This window comes from Manis pentadactyla, chromosome 3, assembly GCF_030020395.1.
Source record: "Manis pentadactyla isolate mManPen7 chromosome 3, mManPen7.hap1, whole genome shotgun sequence".
Taxonomy (NCBI): Eukaryota; Metazoa; Chordata; class Mammalia; order Pholidota; family Manidae; genus Manis; species Manis pentadactyla.
In genome coordinates, this window is record NC_080021.1 from 105,273,443 (window position 1) to 105,291,586 (window position 18,144).

The 18,144-nt window shown below is 39.5% G+C and overlaps 1 protein-coding gene across 7 annotated transcripts in view; it reads right to left on the minus strand.

Annotated features, from left to right (window-relative positions):
• Positions 1 to 18,144, minus strand: part of CACNB2 (calcium voltage-gated channel auxiliary subunit beta 2) — a 419,726-nt gene that overhangs the window by 271,124 nt on the left and 130,458 nt on the right. Inside the window, exon 1 of one of the 7 annotated variants that reach the window (XM_036881154.2) lies at positions 3,353 to 3,901. The exons of the other annotated variants lie outside the window; for them this stretch is intronic. Within the exon in view, the coding sequence (XP_036737049.2) occupies positions 3,353 to 3,400 (48 nt within the window). The 5' untranslated portion in view covers positions 3,401 to 3,901. Of the gene's footprint in view, positions 1 to 3,352; positions 3,902 to 18,144 lie in introns of those variants that run through there. 7 annotated transcript variants of the gene reach the window in all.

An 18,144-nucleotide genomic window follows, 5' to 3' on the forward strand; every position in this document is an offset into this window, starting at 1 on the left:
TCCCTAGATTTGTATTCAACAGAAATGCATAATAAACACCAAATGATGCAACACAAATGTTTATAGCAGCAGTATTTATATAGCCCCAGGCTGGAATCTATGCAAATGCCTATCACCACTAATATGGATAACTAAATTATGGTATAGTCACATAATGGAACACTATACAGCAATGACAATGAGCAGGCTAAGTACAACTGCATGCACCCACATGGATTCATCTCATAAATATAATGATGAGCAACATTAGCTGAACAATAAAGGGCATATATTGTATGAGTCCATTTGTAAAGAATTCAGAAACAGCAAAAACAAATCCCTGATGTTAGAAGCCAGATTAGTGAGTCCCCTGGGGGCGGGGAAGACAACTGATGAGTAGAAGAGAGGCTGAATAGAAGGCAATTGCTGGTTTCTTGATTTCAGTATTGATTACACAGGGTTTGCTCACTTTGTGAACTTTGATCACCCTCAGCACTTCTGCACTTGTCTGCCTCGATGCTATACTTCAATTAAAAAGTTAATCAGAAAGAATTCATATCAATCTCTGCTCTCCAATGCATGAAATTGTCAATATTTTAGAAGCGTTTCACCTAGATGTACACAGAATTTACTATGCTTATGTATCCTTTTATTTATTATGTTGACAGATTTTCAAGTCATTTAATAAAATAAAAATAGGACAGTTTAGATAAAAAGAAGAATTTATTCTGATAGGAAGCTGGGTTTGAAAAGAATGATCATTAGGTATAGACAAAATAATGAAGACTAGATCTTGAGTTTGGATAGTAATGCCAAGAAGAGAGGTCTACACATTGAGTCTAACAGAGAAAGAGAGGGGCCAGAGCCTATGGGGGAGGGGGCCCCTTGCTACAGGACAAATTTTGAATACTGAAGACAGCACTGCCAGGGTCAGATGAGGGAGCCTGAGAGAGGCAAGTGATAGCTGGGGGAGGTGAAAACCTAGAAGTGAAGAACTATGGCATCTGTGCATAACTTTGTTCAAAACCCACATAACTTTCTTACTCTTTCTGAAAGACAATGTTAGAGTAGGAGGAATCCTTAGGAAAGCTGTCATGCTAAAAAAAGGCATAAGAACTAGTGGAGGACTAAGATACATACCACTCATGTATCAACTGATTTGCATATTACATCCAATACATATATTTTTATATATGCATACTTTTAATTCATAAGATTTAGTTGGAATTTAGTACTGGTATGATTTAAGTCATCATGCCTGAAAATTGACAAGAGACTTCAAAAGGGATACCAGGACTGTCCACTTAAGGGCCCCTTAGTGGACAAGACCCCAGTCACTAGTACAGGGAAGGGCTTGGGCTGCCCTCTGCCCTGTTGACCACCTGATCATTCAGCGAGCAGCTTCCAGACCCCACATGTCATCTGTTTTGCAGGCACATTAGAGATCTCAGTGGCAGGTACATACATAGAAGTTTCTTTTCCTCCAAGGATGTGAAATAGGTTTCAGATTTTACAAACCCATAGCCTTGGGTTAGCCATCTATAAAAAAAGTTGTGATCTGTATAGTAAATTGCCAAAGAAAAAGAGGCTAAAACAGCAGCAGGTGGGGTACAGGTTAGGGTTCCCAAGAGACAAATGCTCTCAAATAAAGGAAAACTTATTTCTAGTGACCACGGCATATGAATTTATCTTTAAAATATATTTGCTCTACATGTTTTGTGGTTCCTTAACCAAAATGCAGGGTAAAAACGTTTGAGAATTAGCAGATGAACCAAATCTCCTAAACTTTCAGTCAAGACTAAAAAAATACAGATTATGCAGCATCTTCTTTCTATTCATTTACATTCAATGTCAGAAAAGGACAAAAATAAGGGTAAAAATTGCTTTGTCAGAAGCTTATTTCAGAAGTCCTCTACTCAGTAGGCTACCTAAACACAGATTTCTTCTAATTCATTATATAAAAGAAAATCATAAAGCTATGGAATTGTCAGTCTTCATTATTCTATAAAAATGTGGATTTTTAATTTCAAATTATTTTTAAGACTTTCTGCACATGGGTAATTTTATACTTTAAAAACTTTCTAACACTCACACTGAAACCCTATGAAAACACAATAACTTTTTGTTGGAAAAAAAAAAATTCCATCCCTGCTTGATGTCGTCTTTAAAAATCCTTGCTGGCTACCTCACTGCTACATTTACTCCTCACGTGTCAACTGTTGCATTCAAAAGACAAATGGCACTGAACATGTAAAACTACAAAATCCTTTGAACTGAAGAGGTTTTTTATGCTTTTACTTGTTTAATAAAATTGAATATCATCTTGAAGGTTTGATAGGATCATAGTTATTCCTTCCTCACCTCCCACCCCTGGTCTCCAACTTTATTATTTAGATCATATCAGATGTTGACCTTGCTTGTCCTGGAAAAGTCACATATATCTCTTTTAGTGGCCAGTTTTCCAAGGCCACAGATTTCTTTATATTATAACCTTGAGTAATGATTTAGCTCTCTTTGTAGATTTTCTGTTTGTTTTGCAGCCAGGAATTTCAAACCAGCGCTCAGTAATTCAGCACTGCAGTTTGGCTAGCCTGCACAGACCTCTTGTTCCCTTTCACACTGCTCCCTGAAAACAAAGTAGCTGCATGCAAAAGGAGTGTGAAAATAAAGCAGGGGCTTCCTCAGAGCCAGGCGGCTAACGCACTGCACAGCCTATTTCAATTAGCATCCAATCATTTTAAGTACCTATACTTCAGTGTTTGTGTAAGCCTGCCTTGTAGAATTTAATGCTCAGACAGCCATTTTGCAAGACACAGCAGGTCCATGAAATAAGGGCTATTTCAGTGAAACAGTCACAGAATGATAAAGCTGCTGTAAATGCTGGTGTTACTGCAACAGCTGTGTCATCCATCAAACGATTATTATCTGCTATGTTTCTGAAGCTGTTCAAAACAGGATTTCGCGGTAGCCTCTGTGGCTATTTTTAATTTGACAAACTCTGTAGTATTTCTCTCTGAAAAAGATTTTTGTTTCAAGCCATCAAATAGGAAAACAGGACTACTCTAGGTAAAAGAGACGATCAACTGGTTTAAACTGATGCAGATCTCTGAGACAATGGACTTCCCCAACAATCCTCCAGCCGTTTATTTCCGACCTTATCAAAGTACCACGGCACTAGAGATAGATTAAAAAAAAAAAATCTCAGAATCTCATATACCAGAATACTCAGGTGCCTCGAAAACTCGTACAAATGATTGATTCTCTGGCTGCTCCTGAGCACAGGGATTAAAAACATCAGAAAGAGGCAACATGCACCGACAGACACGAACAGCACTTCCAGCCCGAGCTGCATCCTGCAGCAGTAGAAACTTACATAGGACACCCGCGCTTGCCGCCGACGCACCAGCCCGCAGCACTGCATGAAGAGCCCTGCAGGACGCAGTCAGCGTGTGGCTTCACCGAGCTACACTGGGGCTTCTCTTCTCATCAGAGCCACTGTCCATTTCTTCCCACCTTGTACTCCCAGGTAAGAGGCATGGGCATATCAACACTTAGCTTCTGCCTCTTCGGTAGTTTCTAAAAACACTACCGTTCCTGCAGGCATGCCCAAACTTTGTTTTCCATTTTTCTTTTTCGGGTAATATGATAGCTTCTTCTTCAGGGAGTTGTCTATTGACCAGAAATCTACCAAAAGTACCATTTATTTTCCTGAAATAACTATTGCTAACACACAGTTATGTCTGCCCGGATCATCAGAGTTTCTTGCAAACGTCTTTAGAGTAGCCATTCCCAACTCGGGAGATTTTCAAACATCAGAGAATCTTGCATGTCACCAGCCTGCAGCAGACTGCCTTTTACGAGAGGAGGCCTACTCCGGACGCTGTCTGTGTTGCTGCTTCTGAGAACGTGGCTGCTCCCGACGCTGCGCTGCCATGCCTGCCTCCCTCCCTCACAACGCGCAGACTGGCAACGCATCCCTGCTTGGGTGGTGTTACCTTTCTAACACTTTGGGCATATCTGATCTGCAATTCCTCCCTCCTCCCTTTACCCTGAAAAATTATGATGTCTAGACTTTAATTCACTCTAGATTCTTAGGACTACAGAACCACCCTCCCAATTGTCAGATGCTTTCTCTCCCAGTACGTGTTTCACATGAATTGTAGAAAGGATCACTGGAGTGGCCTCAGGACCTGACTCGCTCAATCACTGCAGCTGCACGGCATTTTTTTTCTCACTGCAAAATACTCATTTGCTACATTAAAGCACATTAAATAAACATAATTCTGGCAAGCAAATCTGAACAGTGTCAGACCTAATTAATTAGATAATGTATCACCTCTGATTTTGAGACACGAAAACTCAGGCTGCCTTCAAAGCATGAGATCTTACAAATGAATACTCCTTGTGAGTTGTAATTTGCATCCCTCTCTAAAAACACACTTTGCAGACTGTTCGTCCTAAGGGGCTTTGCAGATGTCACACCTGAAAAGATGAATTATTAAGGCCTTTGGGGATAAACGATTAATTAGTTGGGTATCAACCATTTTACTAAGCAAGGATTCATACAGCCTTTTAGTGTGCCACAGCTATTGATCCACGTTGCCCTCACACACCACGTCCCTCCATATACTTAAGGAGATGTGTTAACTATTTCATGTCACAGATTAAGATCCCTCACCATTATGCTTTTTAGATGCATGGAAAGTGCAAGCCTATTAATTCTCAACACTTTACCAGTATTTCCTTAAAACCTATAATTTCAAGGAACAATTCTGTATTATTAATAGTCAAGAGGCTATTAGAGCTGAAAAAAGATCCTGCTTTAGCTCAATGTTGTTATTTGATTAAGCAATTTACTTAACTGAACTGAGGCCCGAAATGGTCAAGTGTTTTGTCTATAAGTGACATAAGCAATTATATATTACCAACACCTAGTAATTTATATAATTTAAATAGTCTGTGAAAACTCCATGGCTTTATCATATACTGATTAACCCTCCATGCATTTGAAGGTCCCAAAGGGAATCAATGGATATATTATATACAGACAGTAAGGTTATTTCTGTGATTATGTCAGAAACCTGGAGCAAAATAAAATTTCTGAATTACAATGTAATTGGCTCTTCAAGTAAGTACCAGAATAAAAACAACATTTTCTGGACCACACAAGATATACTTCTACTAGGTAGGATATCAATTTGGTTTTTAAAGGAAACCTTAGTGAAAAATATAGTGAATAATATAGGAGAAATTCAGGTTTAAGCTTCTACCTAAAGACCGTTCATCAAACCTCCACATGGACACATTTACTCAAATAACGGAATAAAAATAAATAATAAACTCAAGGTTAGAATAAGATGAAAACATGGCAACACAATCTCTTCTCTGTTTCCAATTCTGATATGGAATTCAGTTAACTTTTTATCAACTGTGACCTTATTATATATAATATGAGAGAGATCCCAGTTCATTAGGGGTTCAACCCACCTTGCCATCCAAGTTTTTTTTTCTTTCTTTTGACCCTGAGTAACTCATTTACTTTTCATTTGCAAGATGTCTAACTCTTTACATAGCACTTCCAGGCATATTATCTCATTTTATTTATCTTCTTTTTTTTTATTAAGGTATGTCTTTTATTAAGACATACAATCTTATGCAGGTTTCACATGAGCAACACTGTGGTTATTACTACATTCAACCGTATTATCAAGTGTCCCACCCTACCCAATTGCAGTCACTGTCCATCACCATACTAAGATGCCACAGAGTCACTACTACACCATGTGTGCCAATCATAATGCCCCTCAATCCCCTTCTCCCTCACTCCCCACTCACCCTCCCACACCCCTCCCCTTTGGTAACAGCTAGTCCCTTCTTGGAGTCTGTGAGTCTGCTGCTGTTTTGTTCCTTCACTTTTGCTTTGTTGTTATACTCCACAAATGAGGGAAATTATTTGGTACTTGTCTTTCTCCGCCTGGCTTATTTCACTGAGTATAATACCCTATAGCTCCATCCATGTTGTGGCAAATGGTATTTGTTTCTTTCTTATGGCTGTATAGTATTCCATTGTGCATATGTACCACATCTTCTTTATCTATTCATCTACTGATGAACACTTAGGTTGCTTGCATATCTTGGCTATTGTAAACAGTACTGCAATAAACATAGGGGTGCATATGTCCTTCTGAATCTGAGAACTTGTTTCCTTTGTACAAATTCCTAGGAGTGTAATTCCTGGGTGAAGTGCTTTTCTATTTTTAGTTTTTTGAGGAACCTCCATATTGCTTTCCACAATGGTTGAACTAGTTTACATTCCCACCAGCAGTGTAGGAGGGTTCCCCTTTCTCTGCATCCTTGCTAGCATTTGTTGTTCCTAGTCTTTTCGATGTTGGCCATCCTCACTGGTGTGAGGTGATATCTCATTGGGGTTTTAATTCACATTTCCCTGATAATTAGTGATGTGGATCATCTTTTCATGTGCCTTTTGGTCATCTGAATTACTTCTTTGGAGGTGTCTGTTCAGATTCTCCACCCATTTTTTAGTCGGGTTATTTGCTTTTTGGGTGATGAAGCATATGCGTTCTTTATATATTTAGATTGTTAACCTGTTGTTGGATATGTCATTTATGAATATATTCTCTCATCATGTAAGATGCCTTTTTGTTCTGCTGATGGTGTCCTTTGCTGTAGAGAGCTTTTTAGTTTCATGTAGTTCCACTTGTTCATTTTTGCTTTTGTTTCCCTTGCTGGAGGAGATGCATTTAGGAAAAAGTTGTTCAAGTTTACAGTCAAGAGATTTGTGCCTATGTTTTCTTCTAAGATTTTTATGATTTCATGACTTACATTAAGGTCTTTGATCCATTTTGAGTTTACTTTTGTGTATGGAGTTAGACAGTAATCCAGTTTCATTCTCTTACACTTAGGTGTCCAGTGTTGCCAACACCAGTTGTTAAAAGAGGCTGTCGTTTCCCCATTGTATATCCATAGCTACTTTATCATATATTAATTGACCATTTATGCTTGAGTTTATATCTGGGCTCTCTATTCTGTTCCATTGATCTATGGGTCTGTTCTTGTGCCAGTACCAAATTGTTCTGATTACTGTGGCTTTGTAGTAGAGCTTGAAGTTAGAAAATGTAATGCCCCCAGTTTTATTCTTCCTTCTCAGGATTGCTTTAGCTATTTGGGGTCTTTTGTGGTCCATATGAATTTTAGAAGTATTTGTTCTAGTTTGTTGAAGAATGCTGTTTGTGTTTTAATAGGGATTGAATAGTGTCTGTAGATTGCTTTAGGCAGGATGGTCATTTTGACAATTTTAATTCTTTCTATCCATAAGCACAGGATATATTTATTGGTGTCTTCTTTAATTTCTTTCATGAGTGTCTTGTAGTTTTCAGGATATAGGTCTTTCACCTCCTTGATTAGGTTTATTCCCAGGTATTTTACTCTTTTCAATGCAATTGTGATTGGAATTGTTATCCTGATTTCTCTTTCTGCTAGTTCATCGTTAGTATATAGGAATGCCACAGATTTGTGTAATAATTTTGTATCCTGCAACTCTGCTGAATTCAATAACTACTTCTAGTAGTTTTGGGGTGGATTCTTAGGGTTTTTTATGTACAGTATCATGTAATCTGCAAACACTGACAGTTTAACTTCCTTACCAATCTGGATGCCTTTTATTTCTTTGTGTTGTCTGATTGCTGTGGCTAGGACCTCCAGCACTATGTTCAATAACAGTGGGGAGGGTGGGCATCCTTGTCTTGTTCCTGATCTGAAAGGAAAAGCTTTTAGCTTTTTGCTATTAAGTATGATGTTGGCTATGGGTTTGTCTTATATGGCCTTTATATTGTTGAGGTACTTACTTTCTATACCCATTTTGTTGAGAAGTTTTATCAGAAATGGATGTTCAATTTTGTTGAATGCTTTTTCAGCATCTATGGAGGTGATCATGTGGTTTTTCTCCTTTTTGTTGATGTGGTGGGTGATGTTGATGGATTTTGGAAAATTGTACCATCCTTGCATCTCTGGAATAAATACTACTTGATCATGATGGATGATCTTTTTGATGTATTTTTGAATTTGGTTTGCTAATATTTTGTTGTGTATTTTTGCATCTATGTTCATCAGGGATATTGGTCTGTAATTTTTTTTTTTTGTGGTGTCTTTGCCTGGTTTTAGTATTAGACTGATGCTGGCCCTATAGAATGAGTTTGGAAGTATTCCCTCCTGTTTTACTTGTTGGAAAACTTTAAGGAGTATGAATATTATGTTTGATAAAATTCAGTGGTGAAGCCTTCTGGTCCAGGGGTTTTGCTCTTAGGTAGTTTTTTGTTTACCAATTCAATTTCATTGCTGGTAATTGATCTGTTCAGATTTTCTGTTTCTTCCATGGTCAGTCTTGGAAGGTTGTATTTTTCTAGAAAGTCCATTTATTCTAGGTTATCCAGTTTATTAGCATATTATTAGTCATAGCATTCTGTAATAATTCTTTGTATTTCTGTGGTGTCTGTAGTGATTTTTCCTTTCTCATTTCTGATTCCGTTTATGTTGTATAGCCTCTCTTTTGTCCTTGATAAGTCTGGCTAACGGTTTATCTATTTTGTTTATTTTCTGAAGAACCAGCTGCTGCTTTCATCAGTTCTTTCTATTGTTTTCTTCTTCTCAATTTTATTTATTTCTGCTCTAATCTTTATTATGTCCCTCCTTCTACTGACTTTGGGCCTCATTTGTTATTTTTCTAGTTTTATTAATTGTGAGTTTAGTCTGTTCATATGGGATTGTTTTTCTTTCCTGAGGTAAGCCTGTATTGCAGTACACTTCCCTCTTAGCACAGCTTTCGCTGCATCCCACAGATTTTGCAGTGTTGAATTATTGTTGTCATTTGTGTCCATATATTGCTTGATCTCTGTTTTTATTTTGTCATTGATCCATTGATTATTTAGGAGGATGTTATTAAGCCTCCATGTGTTTGTGGGCCTTTTTGTTTTCTTTGCATAATTTATTTCTAGTTTCATACTTTTGTGGTCTGAGAAGCTGGTTGGTATAATTTCAATCCTTCTGAATTTACTGAGGCTCTTTTTGTGGCCTAGCATATATGATCTATTCTTAATAATGTTTCATGGGCACTTGAGAAGAATGTGTATCCTGCTGCTTTGGAGTAGAGTGTTCTGTAGATGTCTGTTAGGTCCATCTGTTCTAATGTGTTGTTCAGTGCCTCTGTCTCCTAATTTATTTTCTGTCTGGTTGATCTGACGTTTGGAGTGAGTGGTGTGTTGAAGTCTCCTAAAATGAATGCATTACATTCTGTTTCCCCCTTTAATTCTGTTAATATTTGTTTCACATATGTAGGTGCTCCTGTGTTGGGTGCATAGATATTTATAATGGTTATATCCTCTTGTTGGACTGACCTCTATATGATTATGTCAAGTCCTTGTCTCTTGTTACTTTCCTTGTTTTGAAATCTATTTTGTCTGATACAAGTACTGCAACTCCTGCTTTTTTCTCCTTATTATTTGCATGAAATATCTTTTTCCATCCCTTCACTTTTAGTCTGTGTATGTCTTCAGGTTTGAAGTGAGTCTCCTGTAGGCAGCATACAGATGGGTCTTGTTTTTTTATCCATTTGTAACTCTATGTCTTTTGATTGGTGCATTCAGTCCATTTACATTTAGGGTGATTATTGATAGATATGTACTTATTGCCTTTGCAGGCTTTAGATTCATGGTTACCAAAGGTTCAAGAGTAGTTTCTTTACTATCTAACAAACTAACTTAACTCTTTTGGTACACTATTTCAAACACAATCTAAAGGTTCATTTTTTTCCTCCCTTCTTTTCTTCCTCCTCCATGTATCACATTCTGTACTCTTTGTGTATCCATTGACTGACTTTGTATGTAGTTGATTTAATTTTGCATTTTCTTAGTAATTAAATCGTCTACTTCCTTTACTGTGTTATTATTTTCTCTGGTGATAGCTATTTAGCCTTCATAGCACTTCCATCTATAGCAGTCCCTCCAAAATATATTGTAGAGACAGTTTATGGAGGTAAATTCCCTCAGCTTTTGCTTATCTGAAAATTGTTTAATCCCTGTTTGAAATTTAAATGATGATCTTTCCAGGTAGAGTATTCTTGGGTGGAGACCCTTCTGTTTCAGTGCATTAAATATATCAGGCCACTCCCTTCTGGCCTGTAAGGTTTCTGCTGAGAAGTCTGATGATAGCCTGATGGATTTTCCTTTGTATGTGATCTTTTTTCTCTCTCTGGCTTCTTTCAATACTCTCTCCTTGTCCTTGATCTTTGCCATTTTAATTATTCTGTCTTAGTATTGTCTTCCTTGTGTCACTTGTGCTGGGAAATCTATGCACTTCCATGGCCTGAGAAACTATTTCCTTCCCCATATTGGGGATGTTACAGCAATTATTTCCTCAAAGACACTTTTTATCCCTTTTTTCTCTGTCTTCTTCTTCTGGTATCCCTATAATGCAAATATTGTTTCAATTGGTCACACAGTTCTCTTAATATTCTTTCAATCCTAGAGATCCTTTTTCCTCTCTGTGCCTCAGCTTCTTTGTATTCCTGTTCTCTAATTTCTATTTCATTTACCATCTCCTCTACCTCATCTAATCTGCTTTTAAATCTCTCGATTGTATGTTTCATTTTGGATACTGTAAGTTTCTAACTCTTTCTTGAAGTCCTCCCTAAGGTCTTGAACACTGTTCTGTAACTTCATGAGGACATTTGTGATTTTTATTTTGAAAAATTTATCAGGAAGATTGATGAGTTCAGTTTCACTTGGCCCTCTTTCTGGTGTTTGTGGGATTTTGGTTTGTACTAGGTTCTTTTGCTGTTTCACATTTGTAATTAATAACATGAAATAATAACTTTGTGTAGGCAGTGCCCTCTAATACCCAGAAGCTCTACTCTCAGGAGCTTCTCAGCACCTGGAGCAATGGCAGGGGTTGCAGCTGAGTGGCACTGGTGCCTGCCAGAGAGGAAAGAGCTCTTTCATGCTTCCCAGCTGTAGTCCCTGCCTCTACTGGCAGGGCCAATGGGCTGTGTGCACATGTAGGAGCCTCTTCACTATGTCCCTGTAGCTGCCATAGGTGGGACACCCTCTGGCTGTCCTGGTACAATGACGGGGCAGCAGGTTTGTGAACCAATGCCGGCAAAAGGAAGAAGCAGCAGACTGAGTATTCTAGTAGGGTGCCTTGGCAGGTATCACCAGGCAGGGGGATGGAGTGCCTGAAGTTCCTGAAAGTACCCAACCTGATGAGCTGAATGCACCAGGATGATTTTTTCCACCTGTCCTTTCTCCTGAGCAGCAAGCTCTGTGCAATCCTTGGCCCTTCAGCAGCCCTCTAGCTGTTGGGAAGTCTTTCAATGTGTCCACCTTCCTTTTGTCCCAGAGGAGCCAGTTGTGGGTACCTCTTCTCCACAAGCAGCTGGAATGTCAGTCTCTCTGAGTATTCTGCCTGCTTTTGCTTTCCAACCCCACTAATCTCCAGAGCACCACATAATATAGGTTTGTGCTCCCAGAGAAGATCTCCAGGGCTCGTTGTTCAGCAGTCCTAGGCCTCCACCCTCTTCCTGCTCCATTTCTCTTCCTCCCTCCAGTGAGCTGGTGTAGGGGGAGAGCTTGGGTCCTGCCAGATAGCAGCTTTGGTACTTTACCCTTTTCCATGAGTTCTCCTCTTTTTCCCAGATGTAGGCAGTCTGTCACAGTCTTCCTTCTGGTCACTCTTTCAGGATTATTTGTATTTGCTATATTTTCATATTATATGTGGTTTTGGGAGGAGGTTTCTGTCTCACTTCTCATGGTGCTATCTGTAAGTCTCTCTCACCATTCAAGAATTTATGGAAGGATTTCAAGCAGTAATTTTATTCAGCAAATATTTATTGATCACCTTCTATTTGCTTAGCATTATACTAGGTACATGGGATAGGAAATGAATCAACTACAGTCTATACATGCCTCCAGACACTTATAAGAAAACAGAGGAGAGAGAGCACCACTTTTGAGTACATGGGAACATCAACCACACAGCTCCTTCTGATCCCTAGAGGGAACACTAAAGTCTTTGCAAAGGTAGGGACTCTTGAGCTAGCCTTTGAAGAATGGGCACAACCTCATCCAGTGGAAAATGGGGGCAGAAAGAAACCTAAGCAATGGGGCAGAAAGAAAACCAAGCAAAGAAACCCAAATGCAAAAGCACAGAAGATTGTATATGGAATATATACAAAATAAATACTGTGTATATAGAATGTGAAGAATGTATATCAATTAAATATTCATGATATGTTCAGACAACAGAGATACACCCTAAATCCCTCACATGAAACTGGCTCTCCCAAATCCAGTCCTCATTCATCTCTATATCCCTAGTACTTGGCACAATAACAGACACAGAAACAAAGATTTGTGATTATCCACTCACTATCCCATTCTTTATTTCATCTAGAATAACAGAACAGACATATGGTTGCTGGGATAAGAGAAATATTCCAGCCTCCCTTTCAGCTTGGTATGGCCATGCAACCAGATGCTGTTCAACAGGCTTGGAGTGGAAACAACATGGGCCAATATCTTAGCAATGTCCTTAGAGGGGATGGAGATGCCTTTCCCTTTCTTTTTCCCTTCCTTGCAGGCCTGAATGTAAACATATTGTTGAGCACTAGAACAGCCATTTAATTGAGAAGGAAGCTATATGTTCAAAAGAACAGAGGAAAAGACAGAAAGATCCTGAGTCCCTATATTGCTTACACTTGGGTGGTAATGCGAAAGAGAAAAATTAATTCCTACATTGCTTAAGTCACTTCCAATTTGACCTAGTTATAGAAGTTAATACTGTATTTAAAAGTACTTCAAGTTGTTTCTCAAATGAATGATTAATTCACAGAATCTAAGATTTGGGAGAAGGTGGGGAAATGGGAAAGAGAAAACATGAGGACATGTAGGGTCAGGAGAGCTGGCTGGGGCTAGCCTATGTAGTGTCTGGAACATCTCTGCCAAGAGCTCACACTTTATCTCATAGCACACACAGATTTATTGAAGCCTTTATGTGTGGAACTCTGCTCTTTTATTAAGAAATAGGAAAGAAGTTTCCAGACTGTTTGATTTTAAAAACTACTCAAGAGTTCAGTGTTAGAGAGAAATTTGAAGCTCCTGAACTTCAGTAGTTCTCTGTAATATATGTTTATCTAAGCTGGAGGGAGGGGCGGAAGATGGCAGCGTGAGTAGAGCAGCGGAAATCTCCTCCCAAAACAACATATATCTATGAAAATATAACAAAGACAACCCTTCCTAGAATAAAGACCAGAGGACACAGGACAATATCCAGACCACATCCGTACCTGAGAGAACTCAGCGCCTCGTGAAGGGGGTAAGTTACAAGCCCCGGCCCCGCGGGAGCCGAGCGCCCCTCCCCCCAGCTCCCGGCAGGATAAGAGCAGGCAGAGCGGGAGGGAGATGGAGCCCAGGACTGCCGAACACCCAGCCCCAGCCATCCGGGCCAGAGTGCAGGGCGCTCGATACTGGGAAAACAGGGCAGCAAGAACAGTGAGCAGGCACTGGAGGCTGGGCGACAGAGGACATAAGAAAAGCGCGCGACCATTTTTTTTTGCTTTTTTACTGTTTTGTTTTGGCGAGCGCTTTTTGGAAGTCTTAAAGGGATAGGGACCCCAATACTAGGGAAACAGGGCAGAAAGACCGGTGAGCAGAGGCCTGAGGCTGGCACTGGAGAATAAAGAAAAACGAACGACCACCTTTTTTTTTTTTTTTAATTAAAAACTTTTTTTTTCTATAATTAAAAAAATTTTTTTTTCTTTTTTTTTTGGTGGGCGTTGTTTTGTTTTGGCGGGTGCTTTTTGGAGGTCTTAGGGGGGCAGGGTGGGTCACTTAGTCCAGAGGTAGGGAGTCCAGGATCTCTGGGCACCCTAACCGCTGGGCTGCAAGGAGCAGGGAGGCCCCCTATGGAGATAAATAGCCTCCCAGCAGCTCCTGCTCCAACGCGACTCCACCATTTTGGAGTAGCTGCCCGAGCTAGGCCACGCCCACAGCAACAGCGGAGATTAACTCCATAGCAGCCGGGCATGAAGCAGAAACCCTGTCTGCGCGCAGCTGCACAGCACAAGCCACTAGAGGTCGCTGTTCTCCCAGGAGAGGAGGGCCACAAACCAACAAGAAAGGAAGTCCTTCCAGCCGTCACTCGTCCCAGCTCTGCAGACTATTCCTATCACCATGAAAAGGCAAAGCTACAGGCAGACAAAGATCACAGAGACAACACCAGAGAAGGAGACAGACCTAATCAGTCTCCCTGAAAAAGAATTCAAAATAAGAATCATAAACATGCTGACAGAGATGCAGAGAAATACGCAAGAGAAATGGGATGAAGTCCGGAAGGAGATCACAGATGCCAGAACGGAGATCGCAGAAATGAAACAAACTCTGGAAGGGTTTATAAGCAGAATGGATAGAATGCAAGAGGCCATTGAGGAATTGAAATCAGAGAACAGGAACGCATAGAAGCTGACATAGAGAGAGACAAAAGGATCTCCAGGAATGAAACAACATTAAGAGAACTGTGTGACCAATCCAAAAGGAACAATATCCGTATTATAGGGGTCCCAAAAGAAGAAGAGAGAGGAAAAGAGATGGAAAGTATCTTAGAAGAAATAATTGCTGAAAACTTCCCCACACTGGGGGAGGAAGTAATCGAACAGACCACGGAAATACACAGAACCCCCAACAGAAAGGATCCAAGAAAGGCAACACCAAGACACATAATAATTAAAATGGTAAAGATCAAGGACAAGGAAAGAGTTTTAAAGGCAGCTAGAGAGAAAAAGGTCACCTATAAAGGGAAACCCATCAGGCTAACGTCAGATTTCTCAACAGAAACCCTACAGGCCAGAAGAGAATGGCATGATATATTCAATACAATGAAACAGAAGGGCCTTGAACCAAGGATACTGTCTCCAGCACGACTATCATTCAAATATGACGGTGGGATTAAACAATTCCCAGACAAACAAAAGCTGAGGGAATTTGCTTCCCACAAACCACCTCTACAGAACATCTTACAGGGACTGCTCTAGATGGGAGCACTCCTAGAAAGAGCACAGAACAAAACACCCAACATATGAAGAATCGAGGAGGAGGAACAAGAAGGGAGAGAAGAAAAGAATCTCCAGACAGTGTATATAAAAGCTCCATAAGTGAGCTAAGTTAGGCAGTAAGATACTAAAGAGGCTAACCTTGAACCTTTGGTAACCACGAATTTAAAGCCTGCAATGGCAATAAGTACATATCTTTCAATAGTCACCCCAAATGTTAATGGGTTGAATGCACCAATCAAAAGACACAGAGTAACAGAATGGATAAAAAAGCAAGACCCATCTATATGCTGCTTACAAGAAACTCACCTGAAACCCAAAGACATGTACAGACTAAAAGTCAAGGGATGGAAAAACATATTTCAAGCAAATAACAGTGAGAAGAAAGCAGGGGTTGCAGTACTAATATCAGACAAAATAGACTTCAAAACAAAGAAAGTAACAAGAGATAAAGAAGGACACTACATAATGATAAAGGGCTCAGTCAAACAAGAGGATATAACCATTCTAAATATATATGCACCCAACACAGGAGCACCAGCATATGTGAAACAAATACTAACAGAACTAAAGGGGGATATAGAGTGCAATGCATTCATTCTAGGAGACTTCAACACACCACTCACCCCAAAGGATAGATCCACTGGGCAGAAAAGAAGTAAGGACACGGAAGCACTGAACAACACAGTAGAGCAGATGGACCTAATAGACATCTATGGAACTCTACATCCAAAAGCAGCGGGATATACATTCTTCTCAAGTGCACATGGAACATTCTCCAGAATAGACCACATACTAGGCCACAAAAAGAGCCTCAGAAAATTCCAAAAGATTGAAATCATACCAACCAACTTTTCAGACGACAAAGGCATAAAACTAGAAATAAGCTGTACAAAGAAAGCAAAGAGGCTCACAAACACATGGAGGCTTAACAACACGCTCCTAAATAATCAATGGATCAATGACCGAATCAAAATGGAGATCCAGCAATATATGGAAACAAATGACAACAACAACACTAAGCCCCAACTTCTGTGGGACACAGCAAAAGCAGTCTTAAGAGGAAAGTATATAGCAATCCAAGCATATTTAAAAAAGGAAGAGCAATCCCAAATGAATGGTCTAATGTCACAATTATCGAAATTGGAAAAAGAAGAACAGATGAGGCCAAAGGTCAGCAGAAGGAGGGACATAATAAAGATCAGAGAAGAAATAAATAAAATTGAGAAGAATAAAACAATAGCAAAAATCAATGAAACCAAGAGCTGGTTCTTCGAGAAAATAAACAAAATAGATAAGCCTCTAGCCAGACTTATTAAGAAGAAAAGAGAGTCAACACAAATCAACAGTATCAGAAACGAGAAAGGAAAAATCACGACGGACCCCACGGAAATGCAAAGAATTATTGGAGAATACTATGAAAACCTATATGCTAACAAGCTGGGAAACCTAGGAGAAATGGACAACTTCTTAGAAAAATATAACCTTCCAAGATTGACCCAGGAAGAAACAGAAAATCTAAACAGACCAATTACCAGCAACGAAATTGAAGCGGTAATCAAAAAACTACCAAAGAACAAAACCCCCGGGCCAGATGGATTTACCTCGGAATTTTATCAGACATACAGGGAAGACATAATACCCATTCTCCTTAAAGTTTTCCAAAAAATAGAGGAGGAGGGGATACTCCCAAACTCATTCTATGAAGCTAACATCACCCTAATACCAAAACCAGGCAAAGACCCCACCAAAAAAGAAAACTACAGACCAATATCCCTGATGAACGTAGATGCAAAAATACTCAACAAAATATTAGCAAACCGAATTCAAAAATACATCAAAAGGATCATACACCATGACCAAGTGGGATTCATCCCAGGGATGCAAGGATGGTACAACATTCGAAAGTCCATCAACATCATCCACCACATCAACAAAAAGAAAGACAAAAACTACATGATCATCTCCATAGATGCTGAAAAAGCATTTGACAAAGTTCAACATCCATTCATGTTAAAAACTCTCAGCAAAATGGGAATAGAGGGCAAGTACCTCAACATAATAAAGGCCATCTATGATAAACCCACAGCCAACATTATATTGAACAGCGAGAAGCTGAAAGCATTTCCTCTGCGATCGGGAACTAGACAGGGATGCCCACTCTCTCCACTGTTATTTAACATAGTACTGGAGGTCCTAGCCACGGCAATCAGACAAAATAAAGAAATACAAGGAATCCAGATTGGTAAAGAAGAAGTTAAACTGTCACTATTTGCAGATGACATGATACTGTACATAAAAAACCCTAAAGACTCCACCCCAAAACTACTAGAACTGATATCGGAATACAGCAAAGTTGCAGGATACAAAATCAACACACAGAAATCTGTGGCTTTCCTATATACCAACAATGAACCAACAGAAAGAGAAATCAGGAAAACAACTCCATTCACAATTGCATCAAAAAAAATAAAATACCTAGGAATAAACCTAACCAAAGAAGTGAAAGACTTATACTCTGAAAACTACAAGTCACTGTTAAGAGAAAGTAAAGGGGACACTAACAGATGGAAACTCATCCCATGCTCGTGGGTAGGAAGAATTAATATCGTTAAAATGGCCATCCTGCCCAAAGCAATATACAGATTTGATGCAATCCCTATGAAACTACCAGCAACATTCTTCAATGAACTGGAACAAATAATTCAAAAATTCATATGGAAACACCAAAGACTCCGAATAGCCAAAGCAATCCTGAGAAAGAAGAATAAAGTAGGGGGGATCTCACTCCCCAACTTCAAGCTCTACTATAAAGCCATAGTAATCAAGACAATTTGGTACTGGCACAAGAGCAGAGCCACAGACCAATGGAACAGACTAGAGAATCCAGACATTAACCCAGGCATATATGGTCAATTAATATTTGATAAAGGAGCCATGGACATACAATGGCGAAATGACAGTCTCTTCAACAGGTGGTGCTGGCAAAACTGGACAGCTACATGTAGGAGAATGAAACTGGACCATTGTCTAACCCCATATAGAAAAGT